Raw genomic sequence first — 26,126 nt, 5'->3', positions numbered from 1 at the left:
TTCTGTATACCTAAAATATTAGTTTAATATTACATGCCCTCATTATTATGTAATATGTATGAAGGCAGCCGGGGTACAGCAAGAACCACTGGGGGCCGATTGACTTCATTGTCCCTCTAGAGTTGCCACTGATTCCAGAGTGAATTGTCCTGGCAGGCTGTGTGGCATTTTTATTAATTTTACTTGCGTTTATTTTTGCATTGCATCACCTCATAACACATAAACACATTTTATTATTATTATTATTATTATTATTATTATTATTATTATTATTATTATTATTATTATTTTAGTAGAAGTGCCCGGCGTCGCACGTGAAGAATGATTGCTGTTTATGCAAAATCCTTGAAAATAAAGGAATGCTTGAAATATTTAGGGTGAGCCTGAAAGCTGTGCACAAACTCTACGAGGGGATTCGTGACATCAAAAGAAAACAAGAAAGTCCTGTAGCATATTGTCGAATTCCGCGTCGCGTAAGAGTGACAGGGGTGCCAACTTGGAATCGAAAATCAAATCCGGACAATTGGAGCGGAATATAAAGATGTTCATATCAATGCGCCATGCAAGAATACTCGCAAAGATAAGAAAAGTATGCAACCTGGACCACAGTAAAAACGTTGGATTGCATACTTCACAATCAATATAGTTCACTACATATACTTTTTTTAAATTTTGACTCCTAAATCCACCCTCGAGTCGAAAATCGTAAAAAAAGACTTTGTACGCGATTGGATGTGGCGAAGGTCTATCTATGTACAAAATCTGGTGGCAGTATAGTTCACTTCTTTCTATGCGAAAATCTGATGACAGACAGACAAACTAATAGGCTGCATATGGTTCTATTTACAAACATCAACATGTGCTTTTATTTCTAAACAACATCACGTGCATTTTTACTACAAGTTACTATAGGAAGCAGACGACAGAAACCATCGTCACCACTGGATCACGCGATAGTTGAAGAACACCAGTTCCACCTGTACCCAGAAGGAAATATAAAATTCCAAGAATCACTGTAACCGATATAAGTTTCGGCTGGTTAACTTCCCTCTCGTAGCTTGCAGTGGAGCTCTGAGAGAACCTTATCCTATCCCAAACCTCTCAGCTTGCAGTGGAGCTATGAGAGAACCTTATCCTAACCCAAACCTCTCAGCTTGCAGTGGAGCTCTGAGAGAACCTTATCCTATCCCAAACCTCTCAGCTTGCAGTGGAGCTATGAGAGAACCTTATCCTAACCCAAACCTCTCAGCTTGCAGTGGAGCTCTGAGAGAACCTTATCCTAATCCAAACCTCTCAGCTTGCAGTGGAGCTCTGAAAGAACCTTATTCTAACCCAAACCTCTCAGCTTGCAGTGGAGCTCTGAGAGAACCTTATCCTAATCCAAACCTCTCAGCTTGCAGTGGAGCTCTGAGAGAACCTTATTCTAACCCAAACCTCTCAGCTTGCAGTGGAGCTCTGAGAGAACCTTATCCTAATCCAAACCTCTCAGCTTGCAGTGGAGCTCTGAAAGAACCTTATTCTAACCCAAACCTCTCAGCTTGCAGTGGAGCTCTGAGAGAACCTTATCCTAATCCAAACCTCTCAGCTTGCAGTGGAGCTCTGAGAGAACCTTATTCTAACCCAAACCTCTCAGCTTGCAGTGGAGCTCTGAGAGAACCTTATCCTAATCCAAACCTCTCAGCTTGCAGTGGAGCTCTGAGGTTTCTTTGCCCACTTAGTTTGCAAAGAAGCTCTGTTCTAAACTTAACCCCTCTCTTAGATTCCCCGCTTGATCTCGTGGCTATCACGCTTGACTTCGGTTCGCGTGGTCCCGGGCTCGATTCCCTTGGGTGTACAGTTGAACCACCAAAGTGGTTCGGATTCCACTATAATCAGTAGGTCCACGTCTCCTTTAGCCTTGAAGGTATTATCATGGGACGTTAAACTAAATCAAGGCAAATTAACCCATCTTTTAGCTTGCAGCGCAGCTATGAGATTCCTGTCAACAAATCACTCAGTTTGCAGTGGAGATTTGTGGTTTCTTTCCCCGCCTTAGCTTCCAATGGAGCTCTGGTGATTTCGACCTTTCTTTCCTCGCAGCGGAGCACTGAAAATCCTACTCTATCTCACGCAGCTTGCAGCGGAGATTTGTGTTTTTCTTGGCTGACTGGGCCTTGTGATACCTACTTACTTCTAATTATTACTGAACTTTGTACTTATTTACTGAAACTGTATTATATTGTTTTATAACAAGACGTTTAATAAATGAAATGAAATGAAATTTTGAGTTTTACGTGTCACGATCATGTCGGCTAGCTTAAAGAAGACGGTGATGATGAGAAATGAATGAAATGATGGAATGAAGAAAGTGGGAGGAAACGAGAGAACCCCGAGGAAACCCACGCACACGGTGTTTGTCCACCACAAAGTTCACTTGGCGAGAGTAAGATTTATGTATAATAAAAGTGGTTGTTGGAAAAAATCGATTCCCTGTGTAATTGCTCTACCTTCTGTCTGCTTTAGCACAATTTTACAATATGCACAAACATACACACACATTGTTCTTTTATATATTATTAGAATTATGGGTGAACACATTATTTCCAAATTCTATTTATTTTTTGTTTTAAAATAAGCAGATATTTTTCACTGTCATGTTTATTCATGGATGTTTCCTTACATTTCAGACCACACCTACTCCCGATGCGGTTGAGTCAGAATCTTCAACAGAGCAACCAATTGGAACACAAGTTTTGTCAAGGTTTATTAATGACATATTTCAAGTAAGTTATGTTTTTTTTTCTACGTTTCTTTTCTGGTGCTCTTTCTTGGTCAATCTAGCTAACGTGTGTAGTTTTTTTTTTTTTTTTTTTTTTTTTTTTTTTAGTGCAAGTGGTAGAAGATTTGATTTACTGTTGGAACCCTGCGGAAGACTATACATATAAGCACAGTATTTAACAAGCACATAACTCACTTCGTACGAGCTGGGATCGAACCAGAAACCCGACACACCAGCAGTAAGCTCTCTACCACTGAGCCCCCCTCGAGACTTTAAGCTACATGTTAATTTTGAAAGTTGAAATTTTAATTTTAAAAAAAGTGAGTGCTGTTTATGAGCCAATAGGTTATAGCTTCGTACCATGTTTGAACTTCAATTAATATTTTTTGTTTCATTTGAAGGAAAGACTGAATGTTAATTACATGTTTTTTTTCAATTTAGTAATACCAATACACTCAGAAATACTGCCACTTATTATAATATACGTAAGAATGTGAATAACTAGTATTGGAAGTAAAATTTAATATCATATAGCATTTATTAATTTGATTTCCAGCCAATAGTTGTATAAATACAGAAATATATATATATATCTAGATATCAGATGCTTCGAGAATTTAATCATTGTTGGGTGAGAGCAGTAGCTGAGGGAACCCGTAGTTCTTTTACTCGCACATACTTATTTCATTAGACATATCACAATACAACACTAAACACTAATCTGAAAATTTACTTTTGACAGGAATATGCAACAAATCCTGAGTATTAATAGTTAGTAAGCTGTATTCACCTTAACGTCGTTTGTCTATAAATTCCATCGTTCGTCATTACACAATGAGATTTCTTATATCACCATCTTTTTTAATCAACAACTATATTTTTTTATATTATTTTTTCTTTTTCTTCTAACAAGTTTTTTATTTCTTGACTATGAGAATATAAATAAAGAAAGTAAATTTAATATTACAGCAATTCTGATCATATATTTATTTCTGGATATAAACCAATAACTGTTTACGTATTGCGTCTCTATAGTAATAAAGACATAGTTAAATGTCTCATAACGAACATCAGTCTAAAGTAGTGGTTCTCAACCTAATTTCTATCACGGCCCCCTATTTTATCACGTCCTTTTGCCAGCGACCCCCATATAATTCCTGGTTTGTAATAAGCTTGCGTGAAGTTTTTAATATACTCATTGCGGAGATCTCATGATACCCATCTATTCCATTTCTAGTAAAGGCCTATAGTGGATATAATAACTTCCCTAAAAGCGAATGCATTAAAACCAAATTTGATCAGTTCATTCATATTACAAATATCGAATCCGATCCGTCATACTGTTTCAAAATGGAGGTCGTTTGAAAATTTTAAAACTTCATAATTCCCTTAATTTTGGGTCAGATGATAAAAATAATAAAGTGATTTCTAATTTTGGCTAGGAAAAAAAACTTGTACAGTTGTTACAAAAGTTATTGAGTATTGTAAATGACTTGATAATGTGCGTCACGAAGATTGAACCCGACATTGCCACACTAGTGAAATCATACCATCCTCACACTCATGCATCTCATCAGCTTTCAGTTTTAATTATATTTCAATTTTTGTTGCATTTGTATTTTTATGGTATTTCAATGTACAGTTCTCATTAGTTTCACATGCTACCTCTTTCATTTAAACTGATTTTTAAACAACTCTGCACTTGTTAAAATATTTAGTAGACATATTTTGTTGTTGTTCTTAACAGTATGTACGTATAAAAATAGGAATATACCTATTAGAACAAGATTCAAAATAATATTTAAAAATATTTCCGGTATTAGAATCTAATTATATTTATCTCTTTCGCTTATTTTCGCGACCCTCTACGGTTCGCGACCCCCAGGTTGAGAAACCCTAGTCTAAACAATTGTTCAGACTTGCAAAATTACTTTAGGCCCCTTCCATTCTCCCCGTTTAATGCATGGTGAAATATATCATTTTTACGAATTTTGAGCTGCTAGTAATTTAATGAATCAAAATCTCGTCTTTTTTCTTGTCTACATTTAACATTGTCAATATATATATATATATAAATGTATGTATGTATAAAATTGAAATTCAATTGAAATAAAATTGAAATTGAATTGTTCTGTAATATATATAGATTCCTTATTATATTATTTTATTTTTCAGATGATATTGATTATTGGATGATTAAAAAATGCTTTCCACATGGGGAGGGGAAAATGCACTTAATCTTTTTGAAACTGATCCAAAGTTACTGGGTTCAGGGAAGTTAGAAATTGAAGTTTGGCATATGAAACACAAAATGTGAAATTTTCTTACTAAATATAATTTTTTTTTTACCAAAATATTAGAAAATATGAAAATTCATCATCATAGGTATTCTGCCTTTATTGGCAGGTCACTTGCCGCAGCTGAGAAGCTTCCATGCTCCACGGTCCTCCGCTAATCTTTTCGTCTTCGCGTATGATCTTTCTGTTTTAATATCATCCATTAATTGTAGTCTCTTTCGCCCCCTCCCTCTCTTTCCCGCCACCATACCCTCTAGGAAGTCCCTCATGATACAATCTCTTCTTAGGCAATGTCCCAACCAGTTTCTCTTCATCTTCCTAATAATATCTAAAAGTGTTCTTTTCTCACCCACCATTTCTAACACTCTCTCATTCGTTTTCCGCTCGACCCAACTAATTCTTTCCATTCTTCTCCACACCCACATTTCGAAGGCTTCCAGTCGATTTTCGTTACCTTTACGTAAGGTCCACGTTTCCGCCCCATACAGTACAACACTCCACACGAAGCATTTTATGAGTCTTTTTCTCAACTCTTTGTTCAAGGTCCCACAAAACAGACTTTTCTTTCTTTTAAAGGCTTCTTTCGCCATTCCTATCCTTGCTTTTATTTCACGTTCGCATTTCATGTCATTACTAAGAACACTACCCAGGTATCGAAAACTATTCACTTGTTCTATTTTCTCCCCTTGTACTTTTATATTTGAAACAGACCCCTTCGTTCCAATCACCATGGCTTTTGTCTTTCTAACATTTATCTTCATCCCATATTCTTTAAAGCCCTTTCTCATTTTTCCTAACATTTTATTGATTTTCTTTTCAGATTCTGCAAGAAGCACCATATCGTCTGCATCTAATCATTCTACTTCCTACCGAAATGCCATCATCATCATGTAGGCTCTTTTTCACTATCTCTTTTAGATAGACATTAAATAGTGTTGACAAGAGGCAGCATCCTTGTCGAACTCCCCTTCCAATTGCACTCTCTTCCGTCAGTTCTTCCCCTATCCTAATACTTACTTGTTGGTTCATGTATAAGTTTCTTATGAGTCTTCTATCTTTCCATTCCAACCCTATCTTTGTTAGAACTCCAAACAACAATTCCCAATTCACGCGGTCAAAAACCTTTTCTAGATCAATAAATACAACATACACCTCTTTCCCTTTTTCTATAAATCTTTCACCGATCACCCTTAATAATCCAATAGCATCTCTTGTGCCCTTGCCTCTTCTGAACCCGAACTGCTCTTCCTCAACATCTTTATTTGTTCTTCCATATAACCTTCTGTTCAGTATTCGGAGCAGAATTTTAGCTGCATGAGATATGAGACTAATAGTTCTATAATCCTCACATCTCTTTGGGTTCGATTTCTTAGCCATCGGTATCATGATCGTTTTCAGAAAGTCTCTTGGCCATTCTCCTGTTTCATATATTTCATTGCATAGTCGCCACAATTCTTTCTTTCCCTTGTCTCCTATATTTTTAATGAATTCAATTGGTATGTTATCTATTCCTGTTGCCTTTCCATTCCTAATCTCGGATATAGCCTTTTCAAACTCTTCCCGAAGAATACTAAATCCTTTATCATCCTCGCCTACTTCATTTTCCACTTCAACATTTAGGCTACACGGTCTATCCCTACTCTCATATAAGTCTTCAACGTATTCTTTCCACCTTCCTATGACCTCATTTCTCTCGCTGACTACCCTCCCATTCTTATTTTCTACTGCCATCATAATACTCCCTTGTTTCCTCCGAAATTCCATAGATGTCACCTCCTTGTACATTTCCTCATGTTTCCCAACTCTTTCTAATTCTTCTATGTCCTCGCATTTTCTTTTGTAAAACTCTTCCCTCGCTTTGTCTGTTTCGCTTCGTAATTCATTATATAACTTTCTGTACATCTTTTTGCCCTCTTCTGTATCAACCTGTTTCCACGTCTTCCTCTCCCTCATTTTCTGCCACATCTGCTCCCTAACCCGTGGTTTCTTAGCAGTTTTGTGTTCGCGGTAACCTACTGCTTCTTCTGCCGCCTGCTGTAAGCAACGTTTAATATGTTCCCACCGTGCGTTACTACCTGCGCCTATCCTTTCCTCGTTTGAACATTTTTCTTCGAATTTTTCAGCGAAAAGATTTCTTATTTCCTCGTTTTTCAACTTTTCAGTATTCAACACTTTGTTACCTACTTTTCTTCTGCCTACATTTTTCAGTTGAATATCTACTTCGGCCAGCACAAGATTATGATCAGAGAAAATATCAGCCCCGGGAAGGGTCTTCGCGTTCTTTAAGCTATTCCGATACCTGTCCTGAATCATAACATAGTCTATCTGATATCTTCCGCCGTCTATTGGTGATTTCAATGTATATCTTCTTCTCTTGTGCTGATTGAACCAAGTGTTCCCAATTACTAGTGAATTCTGTCTACAGAAATTCACCAGTCCCTCTCCCCTTTCATTTCTTTCGCCTAAACCATATTTGCCTACGATACTACCTGCCTGTTTTTCTCCCACAACTACATTGAAATCTCCCATTAGAATTATGCATGCACCCTTCTTCTCCCTATCTATAATTTCTTCTATTTTCTCATAATTTTCCTCGGCTTCTTCATTTGCATGCGAAGTCGTCGGTGCATATGTCTGTATCACCACTAGATCCTTCGTTTTCCCTTTAAGTCTTAACATCATAACTCTATCATCAATAAATTCTACTTTCACTACCTTCTCCTTTAAGCGCTTTCCAAGAATTATTCCTACGCCATTATGACCGCCCTTTTCATTACCTGAGTTAAACATTCTATATCCTTCGCTGTTCAATACCCCATTACCTTCCCATCTAACTTCACAAACTCCTACCAAATCTAAATTATTTTGTTTCATTTCTTCTTTAAGATTTTCTAATTTTCCTCCCTGTAACATAGTACGTACGTTCCATGTCCCTATCCTAAACCTTTTGCTCTTCCTTGTCTTTTTTTTCTGTTTGTCTTCCCCCCATTATTACTTTCTCGTCCAATAGTCCTTCCCAAGCCATCCCCCTCCCGGAGATCCGAATGGGGGAATATTTTACCTCCGGAACTACATTTTGACCTGCGAAAGACCATTGTTCATATGCCAGCAAACTAGGGAAATTAGAGTGGTTGTTTCCCTTTGCCTTCCACCCCGCAGTATCCCAGCCGTTAAAGTCACTCTGACCACGCCTGGGACTAATGTCCAAGTTGCCGTACCAATCACTATGATTTCCGCCAACTTGGCTACTGGAGAACTGCTGCCTTCTCCCAGAACACTCTTCGTCTGGCTACTCCATTTAGACCAATTCGGTAGGGGTGGCCCTTCTGGTAGTGAACTACCACCGACACAGCTCTAAATTTCACTGTAGCACGCAATCCTCCCCACCCGACACATAAGTGTCTTTCGTAAAGGTGGTGTTTATCGGGGAGGTATGAAAATTAAAGATATGCTATTTCGATTTCATATACCATAAAACGTAAAAAAGATCTTTGATTCCCATTGCACTGTGAGGCATGTTTTAAAATATGACAATTCCTATTTTGCCTTTGTCTAGTTATTACTTTCAATATTGCCTTTATTGATTTTATATATATATATATATATATATATATATATATATATATATATATATATATATATATATATATATTGATGTTGTGAATCAATCACTCAGGGCCATAGGCGAACTTCGTTATAAGTACTGATGCCAGGAAATGGAAAGAGACGAAAGTTATTGGAAATAAGTGGTTTTCAATTTAATTTTTTTTTCTAGCGCGCCATCCGTTTGAGCTTCATAGTGGTACCGCAAGTTATGTAAAATGGGAATGTAAAGTTGCCAATTCAGAGCGCTGTTCTAACAGAACGTAAAGGGTGAGTCAAGTGGGTCAAGTTTTGCGAGTGGCTCAGAGGGTCGTGAGTAAAAAAAAGGACGTGACACACTCTAACCCACTAACCCACTCTGACACACTACGACCCACCGATCCATTCTGCTCAGTGTATTGTAGACAGTATCTTCTGAACACTGATGAATTTGTCTACGTTTTACTTTCAAGGCTTCCATTTTTCTTCCTTTTTTTCATTTGTTTCTATTTACTTACTTCAGATGACTATATCTAAATGAAAAATAAACTTCAGACACTTTTGGATATTGATATTTGTAATTGTAATAAAGCAATAGGACTTATTACTTGGCTTTCGAGACAGTCGACTTTGCCTACATTACCTTGATTTTAGACTAAAAAATATATTATTTTCGACTGAAAAAATATCTGTAATTAAACAAGAAAATAATTATATAAAATAATTAATTGAAATTTATCGAAATAGCCCATGACAAACACTTTACCATTTTATATAGGCAAGGTCAGATCCACCGATATTGTAACAGAGGGGTGTTTAAGCGATAGACCGTAGAAGTGCAAACTCCGATAAGTGATAATTTCACAGCTTTGTGTTATTACAAGTGTAAACTGTTTATTCAGCAGTTGAGAAGAGGGTGTGGATCATGGGTCAGAGTTGATGACGATGGGTTTTAGTGGGTGATGGGTCAGAGTGGGTCGTGGTTTGTGGTAGGCCGAAGTGAGTGAGAGTGGGTCATTGTGAGTAGTGGGTCAGAGTAAGTCATAGTGGGTGGTGGGCCATGGTTGGTCGTTGGTCAGATTGGGTCATAGATCAAGTTTGCATTGACCCACGGAATCTCGAATCCGATTCCCAATATTATGGGGGTCCAAAGGAACAGTCTGCTAACCTCGCAACGTAGCTTTTTCATTTAACATAAAACACCGTACCCATGTGGGGCCGACACAGCTGTTGCGATTGAAAAAAAAACACCAATTTTAAATTGAAAACCATCTATTTCCAGCAACTTTCAAAATGTTTTACTCATACCTATGACCCTGGACTTTTGATACACCCTGTATTTGTATTGAAGAAAAAGTTAACTTTACTAATATTTATTTATTTTCTAATTCCAGATTCCAATTCAAATCTTGAAGTCTGTTAACACATTGTTAACAAACCCTTTGAACACAATAGGACAGAGAACGAACAGAAGACCGCACGTTAATAATAATAACAATAATGATAATGATAATAGCAAGAAATAAAGTTTGTATATACATTGAAAATTGTAATTAATTGTAACTTTTTTTTTTCAATATATCTATTATATATTGTTTGTTTAAAACCATAATGGTTTGTTGATCACACTTCTTGTACGTACGCTGTGAGTGTTTAATGTGTCAAATATGACAAATGTTATTTTCTGAATTTAAAAAAAAGGGAAGTATTTTTAGCAATTCCTCTGCTTCTTCCCAGTCGACAGGAGGAGATCATGACCGCTCCATTAGAAGTTTGCACCAAAAAGAAACACAGTGGTCGGAAGGTATATCAGGAATCATGACTAATTTCCAGATGATGTGTTACTTCATCAATAGTCACTCGTCTGTCTAACAGAACCATGTTACGTGCACGCTCAATGTTGTCATCATTTGTGGCTGTAGATGGTCGTTCGGCTCCTTCTTCGTGCATAACACTTGTGCGACCATTTATTTTTTTAATATTTTTCAATTCATTCGTAGACACTCCATTGTGGCAAGACACTGTTCCCATATTGTGCCTAAAGTATTTGATGGATTGCGGAACCTGATACAACTTCCGACCATAGAAACCGGATCATTGCTCGTTGTTCCTCTTTGATGCAAACTTCTAATGGAGCGGCCATGATCTATCTGCAACAAAAGGAAGACAAATAAAGGAATTAGGATCAAACTTTCATAGCACAACCACAATAGCATAACAATAAAATAAACGAGAACAGAAATCAGTATGAACAATGTTAAAAAAAAAAGTCATAGTTACATTAAAAATAATGTTTGACTTACCCTCGCACATAAAATATTTGAGTAAAAACTAAGAATAATGAAGAAAATATACAATAAATGGATTAACACAAAAGATCTATTTTCAAGAAAACGCATCAATATTTTTATATTTTCTTTAAAATGTAAGAATTTTTAGCTTGTTAAACCGAATCCTGACTAACCTAATCGATACATATACCGATTAACCGAATTCTTAGACCAAAACAAATACACTACTCACAATATATATATATATATATATATATATATATACATATATATATTGTGAGTTGTGTATTTGTTTTGGTCTAAGAACTATTTATCAAACAGTAAGTTCATTGGTACGATACGTTGGATGTACTCAACGGGGATAACGGGGGATAAGAGGAGCGAAGTTGCGTACTTGAATTTAGGTCTGAAGACCCCGGTTCAATTCCCTGTGGAGGTTCATTTCGTTCGGATCTAACTTTTTAAGCTGTAGGTCAACGTCTCAAATAGCCTTGGTGCTGAAACGACGTTAAAAAATCCAAATTAAACTAATCGATTACGTCAATCCTTTGCTCTGTGAAAAAGCAGTTGTAATTGTTCCACGTTTTGTAATCTTACTTAATTTATAATGTTTTGTATGTATTACGATATCATTTTCAACTTTTGGTTATTTTTCAAAAAGACTCTTGGAAGAAAGTTGGTAAGTGACATTTTTACCAGCAGTTTACTAACTTTCTTCGGTGTAGAAACAACACTAAATATGAGAAAAAAAAAAAAAAAACATGGTTGTGACTGCAAATAATTATGCCGAGAGACATGTGTTTAGAAGTACAAGTTATTTATTTGTTTGCATACCGTCAGGTCACTACACAATTTTGCGTCATTCTCTTATATAAGTAGAAAGTTGGTCTACCAGAAGCAAGTAAAGCTATTAACCTTTCTTTTATTCGTATTGGTCTGATGTACACAGTATTATTTTTTTGAACTAATTGCGGTCACACTCATGCTTTCAATTTGTCCTTATTGTTTTTTTTATTATTTTTTTTTGAGAAGACAATAAACTGCATTCCTTTCTTGAATATTTTTATGTAAAATTTCATGTGTTAAATAACTTGCCTGAAAAAAAAGAAAGAAATCAACAACATTCGAAATAAATAAAAGGCCTATTCACTGCGAACTTAAAATACCGCTAATTTTACAGTAATTAATGTGATATCTTCAAATAGATAAAAGATACTAGAAATGTGGAACAAGAGCACGCTAGACAATATTATTTCGCATGAGATACTGTTATCACGATTCACTTAGTAGCTTTCCGTTTGCAGCCATTTAGAAAAGAGCAAATAAATGCCGATTTTCTAAATGGCTGAAAATCGAAAACAGATAAATGAGTCTTGATAACGATATCACATGTAAAGTAATATTGTCTAGGGAGCTCTTGTTCCACTTTTCGATTATCTTTTATCTATTTGAAGATATCACATAATTACTGTAAAACTAGCGATATTTTATTTTCGCCGTGATGGGGCCTCTTAAAGGTTCATTTATTAAAGTATCATGTTTTGTTATTCTGTTTTTTAACTCTTAAAAAAAGGTTATCTTAAAACTTATTGTAAAGAATGTTATGTTAATGATATTTAAAATGATAATGAAAGATTGACATCTATTTTGTCAGTATTTTATCATTATATCACAATGAAGAATAACTTGAGAATAGTACTTATATTGCAATATAAGATTTTAAATTACGACGAACACAAGTAAAGATCTCTTATTGTTGAATTTAATATTATTGCTTGTGTTAAAAATCGCTATAATTTAACGACAGTGGAGAAACAACCACTTTGTCAGTCTTTCATTGTTAAATTTACTGAGTCCCACATTGGTAATTTCAGTTACCTTTAATGTATGCAGATAAAGTTACCAAGAATGATAGATTGTTATAAAAGGTGTCCTTGCACGAAATAAAGACTATAAATTTCTCTATTCGTATGTCTGCGTGAATGAATGTTATTGTGAAATCACTGATGAGTTGTAAATTTTGTACTAGTGGATTACTTTTGTGCAAAAAAATAAAAATATTTTTGAATACACTCTCTTTTTGCAGTTATTTTGCATTGTTCATTACGAGGTATGATCAAAAGATACGGTGAGTAATTTTATTAGAAACAGTATAATAAGCTTACATGGAACTTGTTTTAATCTCCTTGAAGGTTACTGTCCTTGGCTAGCAATGCACTTATCCCAACATTGAATCCATAACTAGAAGCATTTATGGAAGGCTTCTTTTGGAAGGGCGTTCATCTACTCTTACGTGGCTCTGTCAATGTCAAAAATGGTTTCAAAAGGTTTTCCATTAAGCCTAATTTTAATATTGAGAAAGAGTCGCATGGTAGTAAATCTGGTGAGTAAGGTGGATGCTGACAGACAGGAACACTTTTTCCGGCCAAAAACTCGCAGATCAAAAGCGAGGTGTGCCACGGCACGTTTTCGTGGTGAAGAGAAGGAAACCACATGCCGATTTAATCGTCGGTTAAAATGGTTTTCACCGAGATGTTTAGTTTTTTTTGGAAAGTTCTCGAATAGTCATTCATCTGTTTGAACAAATCACTTGTGCCATTTTTTTACCCGTTTCCATCTGTTTTTGACGCCGAAGGAAGTCTCGATCGTTGCTCGTTTTCAACCGACACCTTGTCGCTTTTGAATCGTTTGTAAACAGTCTTCAATGCCACCACTTTATCGAAATACACTGATTTTGATATTTCGTGAGATTCTTTGGCATGGAAACTGGACACTAACTGCACCAAAGGTTTAAGCTACCGTATTTACTAGTTGAAATAGATACAACATCGTTAGATGGCACTGTGCAACTAAATTCACAGTACTTATTGATTACACCTTTGTATATTGCATTTTAATATACAAAATAAACATCCGTTTGTCGGTTCATATATTGGGGCTGTAATTACTCTGTTCTTTCTTAAAAAACGCATTGGTTTGATTATTAAGCAATGATTCACGTTTCTGTGAAATATCTCACAGACAATTATCTATCTTTCACTTTGGTTGCTGTACAAGAAAAATAAACTGTTTTATGTGTAGTATGGGGTAAAAGCGGATCTTAAAAGTAGAGACACGGATGACGTCACGCCGCCTCTTTGTCCATTGTGATTTTTTTAGGAAGTGGAAAAACGACATAGATATTTTGGAAGTGGTGGTACAACGTTTGCCCGCGTTCCCCCTCACTTTTACCCCTGTGCGTAGTATGTCTGTTTCCAAGTTACAGACATAATACAGCAATATTGAATTCTGTAGAATACGTTAATTATCAAGGTTATAGAAGTTAAATTTAATAGTTTGTAAGTTAGAGGCTTTCATAATTTGAATTAATTTGAGTTAAGCAAATGTTACAGCAATATTTCAGTATAAGTGATGTGTGAATTTTGAGGAAAATTATACCAAATCATAATTAAATATATTGTCTTGTTATCATTGTTTTACTATCGACCAACATAAAGAGGAATAAGATTATTAAGGAAAGGTTGTTCCTTAATAACATTTGATCACTATTATTATTTCTTTTAGTTATTATTTCAGGATCAATCACTTTTAGTTTCGCTTCAACAGTATTTCCCACGATACGCTTATTATTATTGTTGTTGTTTGATTAGAGCTCAGAATAAGTTATTTTATGTTCATTTTTACCCTCTATCCCATGTTATACTCATTATCAGTGGCGTATTTACGATTTAGTTTCGGGAGGGGCTTTGCTAACTTTCGGGGGGGGGGCTTTGCCTGGAAATGTGAAAATTCTGCAAGATATTTCATTTAATTTACTATACTAAGTAAGATTTCGGGGGGGGCTTAAGCCCGGAAGCCACCCCCCTAAATACGCCACTGCTCATTATTGTTATTTTTTTAGTCAAGAATCGATCATATTTACTTTCATTGCCACCGTATTACCCATGATATACTCATTATTATCGATTAGTTTAAGATTAATCATGTTAATTTACTTATTGTTAGTATTTACGCTCGTAGTTTAAAGATGATGTTAAAGCAGTCCATTTGCCAGTGATTTGTTATAATTTTACTATAAAATTTTTACAGTGAATTTTCAATTGAAGACTTGCTGTAGAAAACAATGCAAGTGCCAAAAAACAATAGTTACTGTAACGGTATAGACAAAAGATAGTAAAATTGTGCCTATGCGTCACAAAATAGAAAACACTATTGCTTAGAAATACAATCTAGCATGTAACGAAGTGAAGCTATGTATGAAAATATAACTAAGGCATAAATGTATTAGAAAAAATAAAATAAGTGAAACAATTTCAAGGGTGGCACTTACTTTGTTTTCTACAGCGAGTCTTCAATTATAAACAAACTTAAAGAGCATTAAGAAATTATGACTTACACAGAGATTTTTTCTCTTATCTATCAATACTGTGGTTCTGAAACTATTATCTATGTAAGTCTACGGAATCCTAGAAATCTGCAACATTTAATAAGTTCAATTTTTTTATTTGTAAGCGGAAGCTGTTAGGATAGTCTAATATTTACCATCCTATAGTAGTAGGGACCGACGTATATTGCGCCGAGTCAGCAAAAATTTTCTCGATTCTGATTGGCTGAGAGAGGTCACGTGACGTTAGGCCCCGCCCACGCGGGAAATTCAAATTTTCAGGTCACGTGGTATGACGTCATGAGTCACCCTGCGGGGAAATCCCTCATTCTCTTTTATGACCGGGATTTTTGAAATTTGTTCCCTTTTACGGGTAAGATGTGTGATTCTGATTGGTTGATAGCTGTCACGTGATTTTAGACCCTGCGATATTTGAAATTCGTTCCCTTTTACGGGTAAGATGAGTGTTTATGATTGGCTGATAGAGGTCACGTGATCTTAGGCCCTGGGATTTTTAAAATTCGTTCCCTTTTATGGGTAAGATGAGTGGTTTGGTACCTTGAATTTGATTGGTTGATAGCGGTCACATGATCTTAGACCCTGGGTTTTGAAATTTGGGTATCCTCTTTGATGAGTGCTTTGGTACTACGATACATGATCTTAGACCCGCCACACGGTGAACAGGTCACATGGTATGACGTCATGTTTTACCCTTGCGGGGAAATCCATCACTAATTCGTTTCCTTTTACGGGTAAGATGAGTGCTTTGGTACCTTGATTCTGATTGGATGATAGAGATCACGTGATTTTAGGTCCTAGGATTTTTGAAATTAGGGTGTCCTTTCTGATGTATACTTTGGTATTACGATACTGATTGGAAGATAGAAGTCACATGATTTTAGACCCATCACACGGTGAACAGAATACGTGGGAAAACCCCTTACTTATTTGTTTCATTTTATGTGTAAGATGCGTGTTTTGGTACCTCAATTTTGATTGGTGGATAGAAGTCACATAATCTTACCCTCACCCAATGCTAGACATTCAGAGTGGTATGACAGTGATCACCCTCGACCTGGATTTTTTTTAATGGTTATCCTTTTTGGTACCTTAAAGTTCCCGTGGAGGGTTCAACCCATCCTTAAATAACCCTTTTTTGGTATCATGATATTGTACTGAAGTTTACATTAAATATTATCGTTCTCTCTTTGACAGATAAGATGATTACCAGCTTTTTTACCTTGATGGAGATCCTGTCCTTGAATTAGTAGCCTATGTCTCTGGAAGTAACAATGATGAAAGAGGGGTGTTGCTTGTAGATTTCTTATAACACATTGTTGCGAGTTTAAGCGATTTATTGCTCAGTAAGCGCTTCATTAATGGAAACAGTGTTGCCAGATTTTTTTACCTAAACTGCTCCGATTCTTTTCGAAACGGTTCCGCAGAGTACAAGAAATTTTAAACTAAAAATTTTTTCGAACTAAAAAATTTCAAAACTAAAAAATTTTCAAACAAAAAAATTTTCGAACTAAAAATTTTGAAACAAAAAAAAAAAAGTTTCAAACAAAAAATTTTCGAACCCAAAAAAAATTTCGAACTAAAAAAATTGAAACAAAATTTTGTCGAACTAAAACATTTTTAAAAACAAAAGTTTCGAACTAAAGATGTAAATCACATCTAAAAATTTTCAAATCAAACTTTTTATCGAACTAAACTTTTAAAATTTTCGAACTAGAAATTGAAACCAAGTTTAAGAAAAAATCCTAAGAAATGTTTCTCCAGGAATCGAACTCAGGTCTTTCAAACCAAAGATGTGTATGCTAACCGCTTAAATGAATTCGGTTTTAATCGATCTTGGTGGGTTTCGAACCATGGTCCTTGAAAAGGATACACATATACTTTAAGAAAATAAATCTGACAGTGTAACACTTCTCAAATCAAACTTTTTATCGAACTAAACTTTTAAAATTTTCGAACTAGAAATTGAAACCAAGTTTTAGAAAAATCCTAAGAAATGTTTTTCCAGGAATCGAACTCAGGTCTTTCAAACCAAAGACGTGTATCCTAACCGCTTAGCTATGAATGAATTCGGATTTAATTATGCTTGGTGGGTTTCGAACCATGGTTCTTGAAAAGGATACACTTATACTTTAAGAAAATAAATCTGACAGTGTAACGCTTTCGTTCGTGGATTAAATAAAATGCTGATAGACTTCTTTGTGTGACGACATAGAAGCACATATGATTGAAAAAATGCAAACGTCAGCGGATCGCATTACTTTAGTTTTACTACGAACGTGTCAGCATGATTCATGGAAAAAAAAGCAAACATTGACATTCTCGTATGGAATATGAGGAAAATGAAATGTCGTCACAGTTACGACAAGTAGTGACATGATCCTGGCAGAAGGGAATTGGCATCGGAATTGCGATACTAGATGTTGTAACTATTGAGAAACGTGAATGACGTCACGATCGATTGTTACACATCGTTTTCGTTCGTGATTCATGACAAAAGCAGCGAGCGTTTTGATTGGTTCGTTGTGATGTCATTTTATAAATTTCCTCGTTTCTGATTGGCTGACGGTGACATCGTTTTCACAGCGACCTAAATAAAAATCTAAATTTCATTTTTCAAATCCTACATCGCTCTCAACTATCGTGTGATAAGGTCTGTTCTTGAAAAGTGTCTTCATTTAAGAAGCTTCATTGCACCGACTTTTTGTTCATTGAATTTGAGGTAAGTTCAGTGAGTCACCCAAGATTCGAAAATCATTTTTATTTTATATTTGTGGGGGTGGATCACTCATACACTGTTTTACTTTTAGTACGAAATATTTAGACTATGAAGAAATTAGTGGAATGGGAAAGTGGGAGTACGAATCAGGAACCCCCACACATTAGAAGTAAGCACGATAAATGATATGGTTTAGCGTCCCTTCAGCGAGCGCCCGTCGGGAATTGAACCATGGCCAGAAAAATGTGTATGCTTAGTTTTGAAAAGAATGCATTACAAAATTTCAGAAACTATGCCTGAGAATAATATGGTTCGATTCCCTTTGAAACCATTAGCGGCCCCTTCAGCTTAACATAATATTCGAGCAATCACCTGGGATTGAACCAGGGCCAGAGGCGTGTACGTCAATCATTTAGCTTAGTTTTGAAAAGAATGTATGATAACGCATGAGAATATTAAATTTCAGAAAAGGCTTGACAGCGATCCGATGTGGAAAGCAAACCCACCGAGGCTTGAACCAGGACCTTCCACGTTAGAAGCATGTACGCTAACCGCTTAAATAAAAAAGAGTGCATGAATATGTGATTAAAAAGATTTACGCTATACAGATTTTGTTTTGACAATTACGTATGTGTAACGTTAATGTTCGGTGAATCTCTTCAACTTGCAAACGCATCATTTAAAGGTCGTTGTGAGTAGAAAAAAAAATGCTGACGCGTGCTTTATCACATCTCAGTACTGATGAAACATTCATTCATTTCATGCATTCTTTTTATCACTATAGAATGATAGGTCAGTTAAATGCTGATGTAGTGCTCTCGAGTTTGACAGCAATAAAACACTCAGGGTTCGATTCCCGGCGGGGAGCTCATGTGGTTCGGATTCCACGTTAATCAGTAGGTCCACGTCTCATATAGCCTCGCTGCTGAACGGGACGCTAAACTAAAAATCAAAAAAAATCAACTCAAATTCACGCTGCTCAATTCCTTTTTTCCCATTACATATTTGTTTTACCGTACCTGTTTGTTTGTTTTCATTTTTTAATCATGGTCCAATCGGTTTTACTGTTCGCAATGAAATCACTCGTCATTATAGACGATTCATGTACGTTTATGTATTATGAGGTGCACGTCAACCATTTAGCTTAGTTTTGAAAAGAATGTATGATAACGCGTGAGAATATTAAATTACAGAATAGGCTTGACATGCCCCGACGTGGAAAAGCAAACCCACCGAGGCTTGAACCAGGACCTTCCACGTCCGAACCATGTACGCTAACCGCTTAGTCACAATAAAAAAAAAATACGCTATACAGATTTTGTTTCGACAATTACGTATGTGTTACGCTAATGTTTGATGAATCTCTTCAACTTGCAAACGCATCATTTAAAGGTCGTTGTGAGTGGGGAAAATGCTGACGCGTACTTTGTCACATCTCAGCACTGATGAAACATTCATTCATTTCATGCATTCTTTTTATCACTATAGAATGATAGGTCAGTTATATGCTGATGTAGTGCTCTCGAGTTTGACGACAATAAAACACTCATTTCAGTAACATAATTATTTAAAAAAAACTTTGATTTCTAGTACGTGTGCTTTCATAATGAGATTTTGAACGTCACCGCCAGGGAATCAAACTCAGGACCTTTACATGAATTGTTTAGTTGAGAATTTATCATAAACGTTATGATTTCCTGTTTATCAGGTGATTAAGATTTTTCTTTCTTCTTTTCTTTTGTAGTAAATTCACGCTGCTCAATTCCTTTTTTCCATTACATATTTGTTTTACCGTACCTGTTTGTTTGTTTTCTCCTTTTCTAACAATGGCCGAATCGGGTTTTATTGTTCGCAATGAAATCACTCGTCATTATAGACGATTTAACATTGAAGGTAGAATGCTCGAAGTTCAATTCAACGCACCACCCGTAGGAACCGATATCATACAGTATGTACACAACAGTTTCCAAGCAATGCTGGACCATTTGTTAGCCAATGTCGACGATGAGGCGATGGTTGGTTTATCGGTAATATCACCACGGAACACGAATAAACCGTTTTGGGTGAGTTTTCGCCAAGCACGAAACTTAACACTGGAAACGATGTGGGCCTCGTTCGAAAGAGTGTTACAAAGTAACAATGCATTTCTTCTGCACGAGCCATTCACCGTTCATTTCCATCGTGTGGATATTCCACGTGGCTATGGTGGTTTGCGGCAAGGAGTACTTCAAAATGAAGAATTATTACGAATCAAGCGAGGGATTGTACGTGTAAAAAATCAAGATTCAAGGTGCCTGGCGTACGCCATTGTTATTGCTATTGGCCTGAAAAAATACAAGAATGTAGATGTAAAACGATATACACAGTATCAACATCAGAGAAAATGTATTGTGGACCAAGAAGTCGATGCGCTATGTGCAAATGCAGGAGTGAATTTGGATCATGGTGCCAGTGTAAATGAAATTCGACAATTCCAGTCATACCTTAAAGAATATAAAATTACTGTGTATACTAGTTTCACAGGCCATGACATCATGTACGAGGGACCGAACGATGAAAATCGCACTCCCATAAATTTGATTTGTTTGGCTGGCCATTTTGACATCATCCAATCTTTAACTGCTTGTTTTGCAACCAATTTCTACTGTGAGGCGTGCCATAAAAAGTATGATCAGCGTAACAGACATGTAAAAAATTGTCCTGTAACATGCTCCAAATGTCTACAGAGACCACTATGCGACAAGACTCAAACGCTGATATTATGCAAAGACTGCAATCGTCAATTTTACGGCGAAGAATGTTTTAATAATCATCGTAATATTGTATATCATCAAGGGGAACCTATATGCAAAATGGTGAAGCAATGTACTAGATGTTACAGAGTATATTCTTTTGTACGAAGTGGACAACGACATCATGATTGTAATGAGATCTTTTGCAATGTTTGTAAGAAGATTGTTCCAGGATCCCATCAATGTTTTATGCTTCCCGATCGCCAATGCTTGAAACCTGGTGTTCCTTCACTCATGCACGCAAAGAAAGCCTTGTTGATATTCTATGATATAGAATCTATGCAGGACACGAATATTGGCGATAATACGTATGTACACATTCCAAATTTATTGGTTGCACAACAAGTATGTTATGCATGTGTTGAAAACGCTAATATCCAGCAGTCTTGCAGTACGTGTGGTCAGCGCCAGCATATTTTCCAAGGAGAGGATCCAGTTTATAATTTTCTTCAGTACTTGCGGGAACGTCGTCCCAATATAAATAGGATTTTCTGTGTCGCGCACAACGCTAAGGGATACGATGGACATTTCATTTTAAAGGCTATGGTAGAACAATGCCAATGGAGACCTGACGTCATATTAAATGGAACCAAGATACTGAGTTTAACGTTGAATAATCTGACGTTCATTGACTCGTTGAACTTCCTACCTATGGCATTAAGTAAATTGTCAAAAGCGTTCAATTTACCCGCAACCAAAGGCTACTTCCCGCATTTCTTCAACACCAAGGAGAATCAATCGTATATTGGACCACTTCCAGAAACGAAGTATTATGGTGCAGATGAAATGGCCGTCGAAGACAGAAACAAGTTCATGCAGTGGTACAACGATCATCGTAATGACACGTTTGATTTTCAGAAAGAAATTCTCAAGTATTGTATTCAAGATGTCAATGTACTGCGACAAGCATGCGTTTCGTTTATGACGTCATTTGAAACAGAAACCAAAGTGAATCCCTTCTTGGAGACGATCACGATTGCCAGTGCTTCTAATTTAGTATTCCGCCGGAATTTCCTTAAACCCAACACCATTGGAATTCTACCGGCACATGGCTATCGATGGAGAAGTACCCAATCGATCGCTGCAATGCAATGGCTGGCCTACATTGAAAAAACCGAAGAAAAACAAATCTTACATGCGGCCCGACAAAAAGAAGTGTTTATTGCGGGATTCCATGTTGATGGTTACTACCAAGATCCTGAGACGTTAGAGGAGCACATCTACGAGCATGCCGGCTGTTTTTACCACGGGTGTAAAGTATGTTTTACTACAGGCCGTAATCAGCCCATCTACAGCAATCCAGAAGACACCATGGAATTCCGTTATGAACGAACGCAACGCAAAAATGCAAGACTGCGTGAATTGGGGTACATTGTACATGAAATGTGGGAGTGCGAATTTAATCAGTTCTTAAAACAAAATCCTGCAATGGCGACGTATCTGAAGAATCACCCGTACATGAACCGCAGACCATTAAATCCAAGAGATAGTTTTTTTGGAGGAAGGACCAATTGCGTGAAATTGTACCACCAAGTCGACGAAAAAGCGGGGGAAGTAATAAAATATTTCGATATTGTCTCACTTTATCCTTATGTAAATAAGTGTGCTAAATACCCTGTAGGCCATCCACGAATTTATCTACAGGGTGATGAAAATATACCACCAATAAATAAAGTCAATGGTCTAATCAAAATGACGATATTACCAAGTCGCCATCTTTATCATGGTCTCCTGCCTTACCGATGTAACAAGAAACTACTGTTTCCACTGTGTGCTGCGTGTGCCGAAGAAATGAACCCAGACCCTACAGCAACGTGTACACACAACGACCAGGAGCGGTGCCTCACTGGAACATGGGTATCATATGAAATCCAGAAAGCAATAGAATTAGGATATCAACCAGTGGAAATTTTTGAAATTTGGGATTATGACATTGAACAATATGATCCCATCACGAAAACAGGTGGCTTGTTCACGGAATATATCAATACATTTTTAAAATCGAAAATGGAAGCGTCTGGCTGGCCTAGTTCCTGTGTGACCGAAGAAGACAAATCAAAATTCATACAAACCGTCCTGGAGCGTGAAGGTATTGCATTGGATCGGTCCAAAATTGAAAATAATCCTACACGAAGAAGCTTATCTAAGCTTTGTCTTAATGCTCTTTGGGGAAAACTTTCGCAAAGATCAAACTTTAGCCAGACCACAATTATTGATCGGCCGGAAGAATTTTATGAAAAACTCACTTCCCCCGACATTAAACTCCATCAAATTGTACCCATCAATGATACGATGTTGTATGCGTTCTGGGAGTACAATGAACATGTGCCTGTTCAAAACCGAAACACCAATGTCGTGTTAGGTGCATTTACAACATGTCAGGCACGTCTGGAACTGTACAAGTACCTGGAAATGTTGCAGGAACGTGTTTTATATTTCGACACGGATTCTGTAATATTTACGGAGAAGCCCGGGGAGCCAACCATTGAACCTTCAACGTACTTGGGATGCTTATCGAATGAGATGGAGTCTTACGGACCACGAGCATACATCAAGACATTTGTCAGTGGAGGACCAAAAAATTACAGCCTAGAAATATACAATCCGGATACCAACGTCACCAGTTACATATGTAAAATTAGAGGATTTACATTAAATTACAATGCAGGACAACAATTAAATTTCAACACGCTAAAAGAAATGATTACAAATCAATGCCGTGGACAAGTCACCATCACTATCCCCCATAAGATATGCAGAACCAAAGACCATACCATCGTCACACGCAAAGAAGAAAAAATGTACAGTATCCAGTACACAAAACGTCGATTTAAAGAAATCAATTCTTATGATACGGTTCCGTACGGGTACGTTAAAAAACAGAAGATGGAACTGGAAAAAGAAGATGAAAAAGAAAAAACTGTAAACACCCAATAAGGCCGCCATTTCTTTTTTTCCTTTTCCTTTTTCCACTCCTTAACCACAAAGCAGCAACACCAAGAAGAAAATGAAGTACCCACAAGAGTTCATAAACCATCAACACAACCATCAGTGGAAGAAAATGCAGTTATCTCGTATCCAAGGAGGAACCTTGACCATAAAGGAGCAACACCTAGAAAAATGCAGTACCCAGAAGAGTTCATAAACATCCATCGGTGAAAAAAATGCAGTGATCCTGTACCCGAGGAGGAAGATGAACCTAAACAGATCCATCATTTACGAGTAAGTTTTATTTCTCTCTTATCAATATTGACTCATTTTTATTGTTTCAGAAAAAAAGAGAATTCATAAAGTAATCAGTCGTTTCTTCTTTTTCTTTACAGGATACGTCTACAAGATTCGAAGATGATGACGCGTCCAACATATTCATTAATTAGATCCTGTATTTATTATGTTAATAAACATGTATAGGAAGAGCACATACTTTTCGTTAAAATACAACAAGTTGAAAAAAAATATGTTTTATTATTTCTTGAAACCCTGAACACTTGTTTTCAAATCATGGTAATCTTGAAAATTTAAGGTGGAAAATATATTCAAGATTTGGTTTACATGATTTTGTTCGAAAAATAATTAAAGAATTTTTTTAGTGTCCAAAATTTGATTTTTAATTTAGTTCGAAAAATTTTTAATTTGAAAATTTTCAAATGTGGTTTACATCTTTAGTTCGAAACTTATTTTTAAAAATTGGTTCGAAATTTTTTTAAAATTTTTAGTTCGAAAAATTTTGATTTGAAAATTTAGTTCGAAAGTTTTTAGTTTAAAATATTTTTCGAAAAATTTTTAATTTTTTTTTAGTTCGAATTTTTTTTGGGTTCGAAAATTTTTTGTTCGAAAATTTTTTGATTTGAAAATTTAGTTCGAAAGTTTTTAGTTTAAATTTTTTAGTTCGAATTTTTTTGAAATTTTTGTTTCAAAATTTTTAGTTCGAAAATTTTTTGTTTTAAAATTTTTTAGTTACAAATTTTTTTTTAGTTCGAAAAATTTTTAGTTTAAAATTTCTTGCACTCTGCGGAACCGTTTCGAAAAGAATCGGAGCAGTTTAGGTTAAAAAAATCTGGCAACACTGTTTCCATTAATGAAGCGCTTACTGAGCGTTTAAAAAATCGCTTAAACTCACAACAATGTGTTATAAGAAATCTACAAGCGACACCCCTCTTTCACCATTGTTACTTCCAGAGACATAGGCTACTAATTCAAGGACAGGATCTCCATCAAGGTAAAAAAAAGCTGGTAATCATCTTATCTGTCAAAGAGAGAACGATAATATTTAATGTAAACTTCAGTACAATATCATACCATAAAAGGGTTATTTAAGGATGGGTTGAACCCTCCACGGGAACTTTAAGGTACCAAAAAGGATAACCATTAAAAAAAAAATCCAGGTCGAGGGTGATCACTGTCATACCACTCTGAATGTCTAGCATTGGGGTGAGGGTAAGATTATGTGACTTCTATCCTCCAATCAAAATTGAGGTACCAAAACATTCATCTTATCCATAAAATGAAACAAATGAGTGAGGGGTTTTCCCATGTAATCTGTTCACCGTGTGATGGGTCTAAAATCATGTGACCTCTATCAACCAATCAGAATCGAGATACCAAAGTATACATCAGAAAGGACACCCTAATTTCAAAAATCCTAGGACCTAAAATCACGTGATCTCTATCATCCAATCAGAATCAAGGTACCAAAGCACTCATCTTACCCGTAAAAGGAAACGAATTAGTAATGGATTTCCCCGCAAGGGTAAAACATGACGTCATACCATGTGACCTGTTCAGCGTGTAGCGGGTCTAAGATCATGTATCGTAGTACCAAAGTACTCATCAAAGAGGATACCCAAATTTCAAAACCCAGGGTCTAAGATCATGTGACCGCTATCAACCAATCAAATTCAAGGTACAGGATTCATCTTACCCGTAAAAGGGAACGAATTTCAAATATCGCAGGGTCTAAAATCACGTGACAGCTATCAACCAATCAGAAACACACATCTTACCCGTAAAAGGGAACAAATTTCAAAAACCCCTGGTGAGGTCGGGGTGACTCATGACGTCATACCACGTGACCTGAAAATTTGAATTTCCCGCGTGGGCGGGGCCTAACGTCACGTGACCTCTCTCAGCCAATCAGAATCGAGAAAATTTTTGCTGACTCGGCGCAATATACGTCGGTCCCTACTACTCCTATATATCCTATGGGCATCTATAGGATATGAGTATGGACCATATTTTACTATATAGATATTTGCCTAACTATGTTGATGTACAGTCAATCATCT

At 36.3% G+C, this 26,126-nt stretch overlaps 2 protein-coding genes across 2 annotated transcripts in view; both read left to right on the top strand.

Annotated features, from left to right (window-relative positions):
• LOC145680472 (uncharacterized) overlaps positions 1–13,001 on the top strand; it is a 53,284-nt gene extending 40,283 nt beyond the window's left edge. The window contains exons 3-4 of the mRNA XM_081751039.1: positions 2,667–2,762; positions 10,032–13,001. Of these exons, the coding sequence (XP_081607165.1) occupies positions 2,667–2,762; positions 10,032–10,163 (228 nt within the window). The 3' untranslated portion in view covers positions 10,164–13,001. The remainder of the gene's footprint in view (positions 1–2,666; positions 2,763–10,031) is intronic.
• An 8,428-nt stretch (positions 13,002–21,429) lies between these two features.
• Positions 21,430–24,283, top strand: LOC145681449 (uncharacterized). Its single transcript, XM_081753092.1, has 2 exons — positions 21,430–24,063; positions 24,165–24,283. The coding sequence occupies exon 1, from the start codon at positions 21,493–21,495 to the stop codon at positions 23,776–23,778; it is 2,286 nt and encodes a 761-aa protein (XP_081609218.1). The 5' UTR covers positions 21,430–21,492; the 3' UTR covers positions 23,779–24,063; positions 24,165–24,283.
• Positions 24,284–26,126: the final 1,843 nt, after the last annotated feature.

The sequence above is a fragment of the Thermobia domestica genome, chromosome 3 (assembly GCF_964235325.1).
Source record: "Thermobia domestica chromosome 3, izTheDome1.hap1.1, whole genome shotgun sequence".
Classification (NCBI taxonomy): domain Eukaryota; kingdom Metazoa; phylum Arthropoda; class Insecta; order Zygentoma; family Lepismatidae; genus Thermobia; species Thermobia domestica.
This window is presented reverse-complemented; position numbering and strand designations above follow the sequence as displayed.

Bases quoted from the DNA above. Each gene is read 5' to 3' on its own strand.
- LOC145681449 (XM_081753092.1), top strand. From the start codon at position 21,493: ATGGCATTAAGTAAATTGTCAAAAGCGTTCAATTTACCCGCAACCAAA.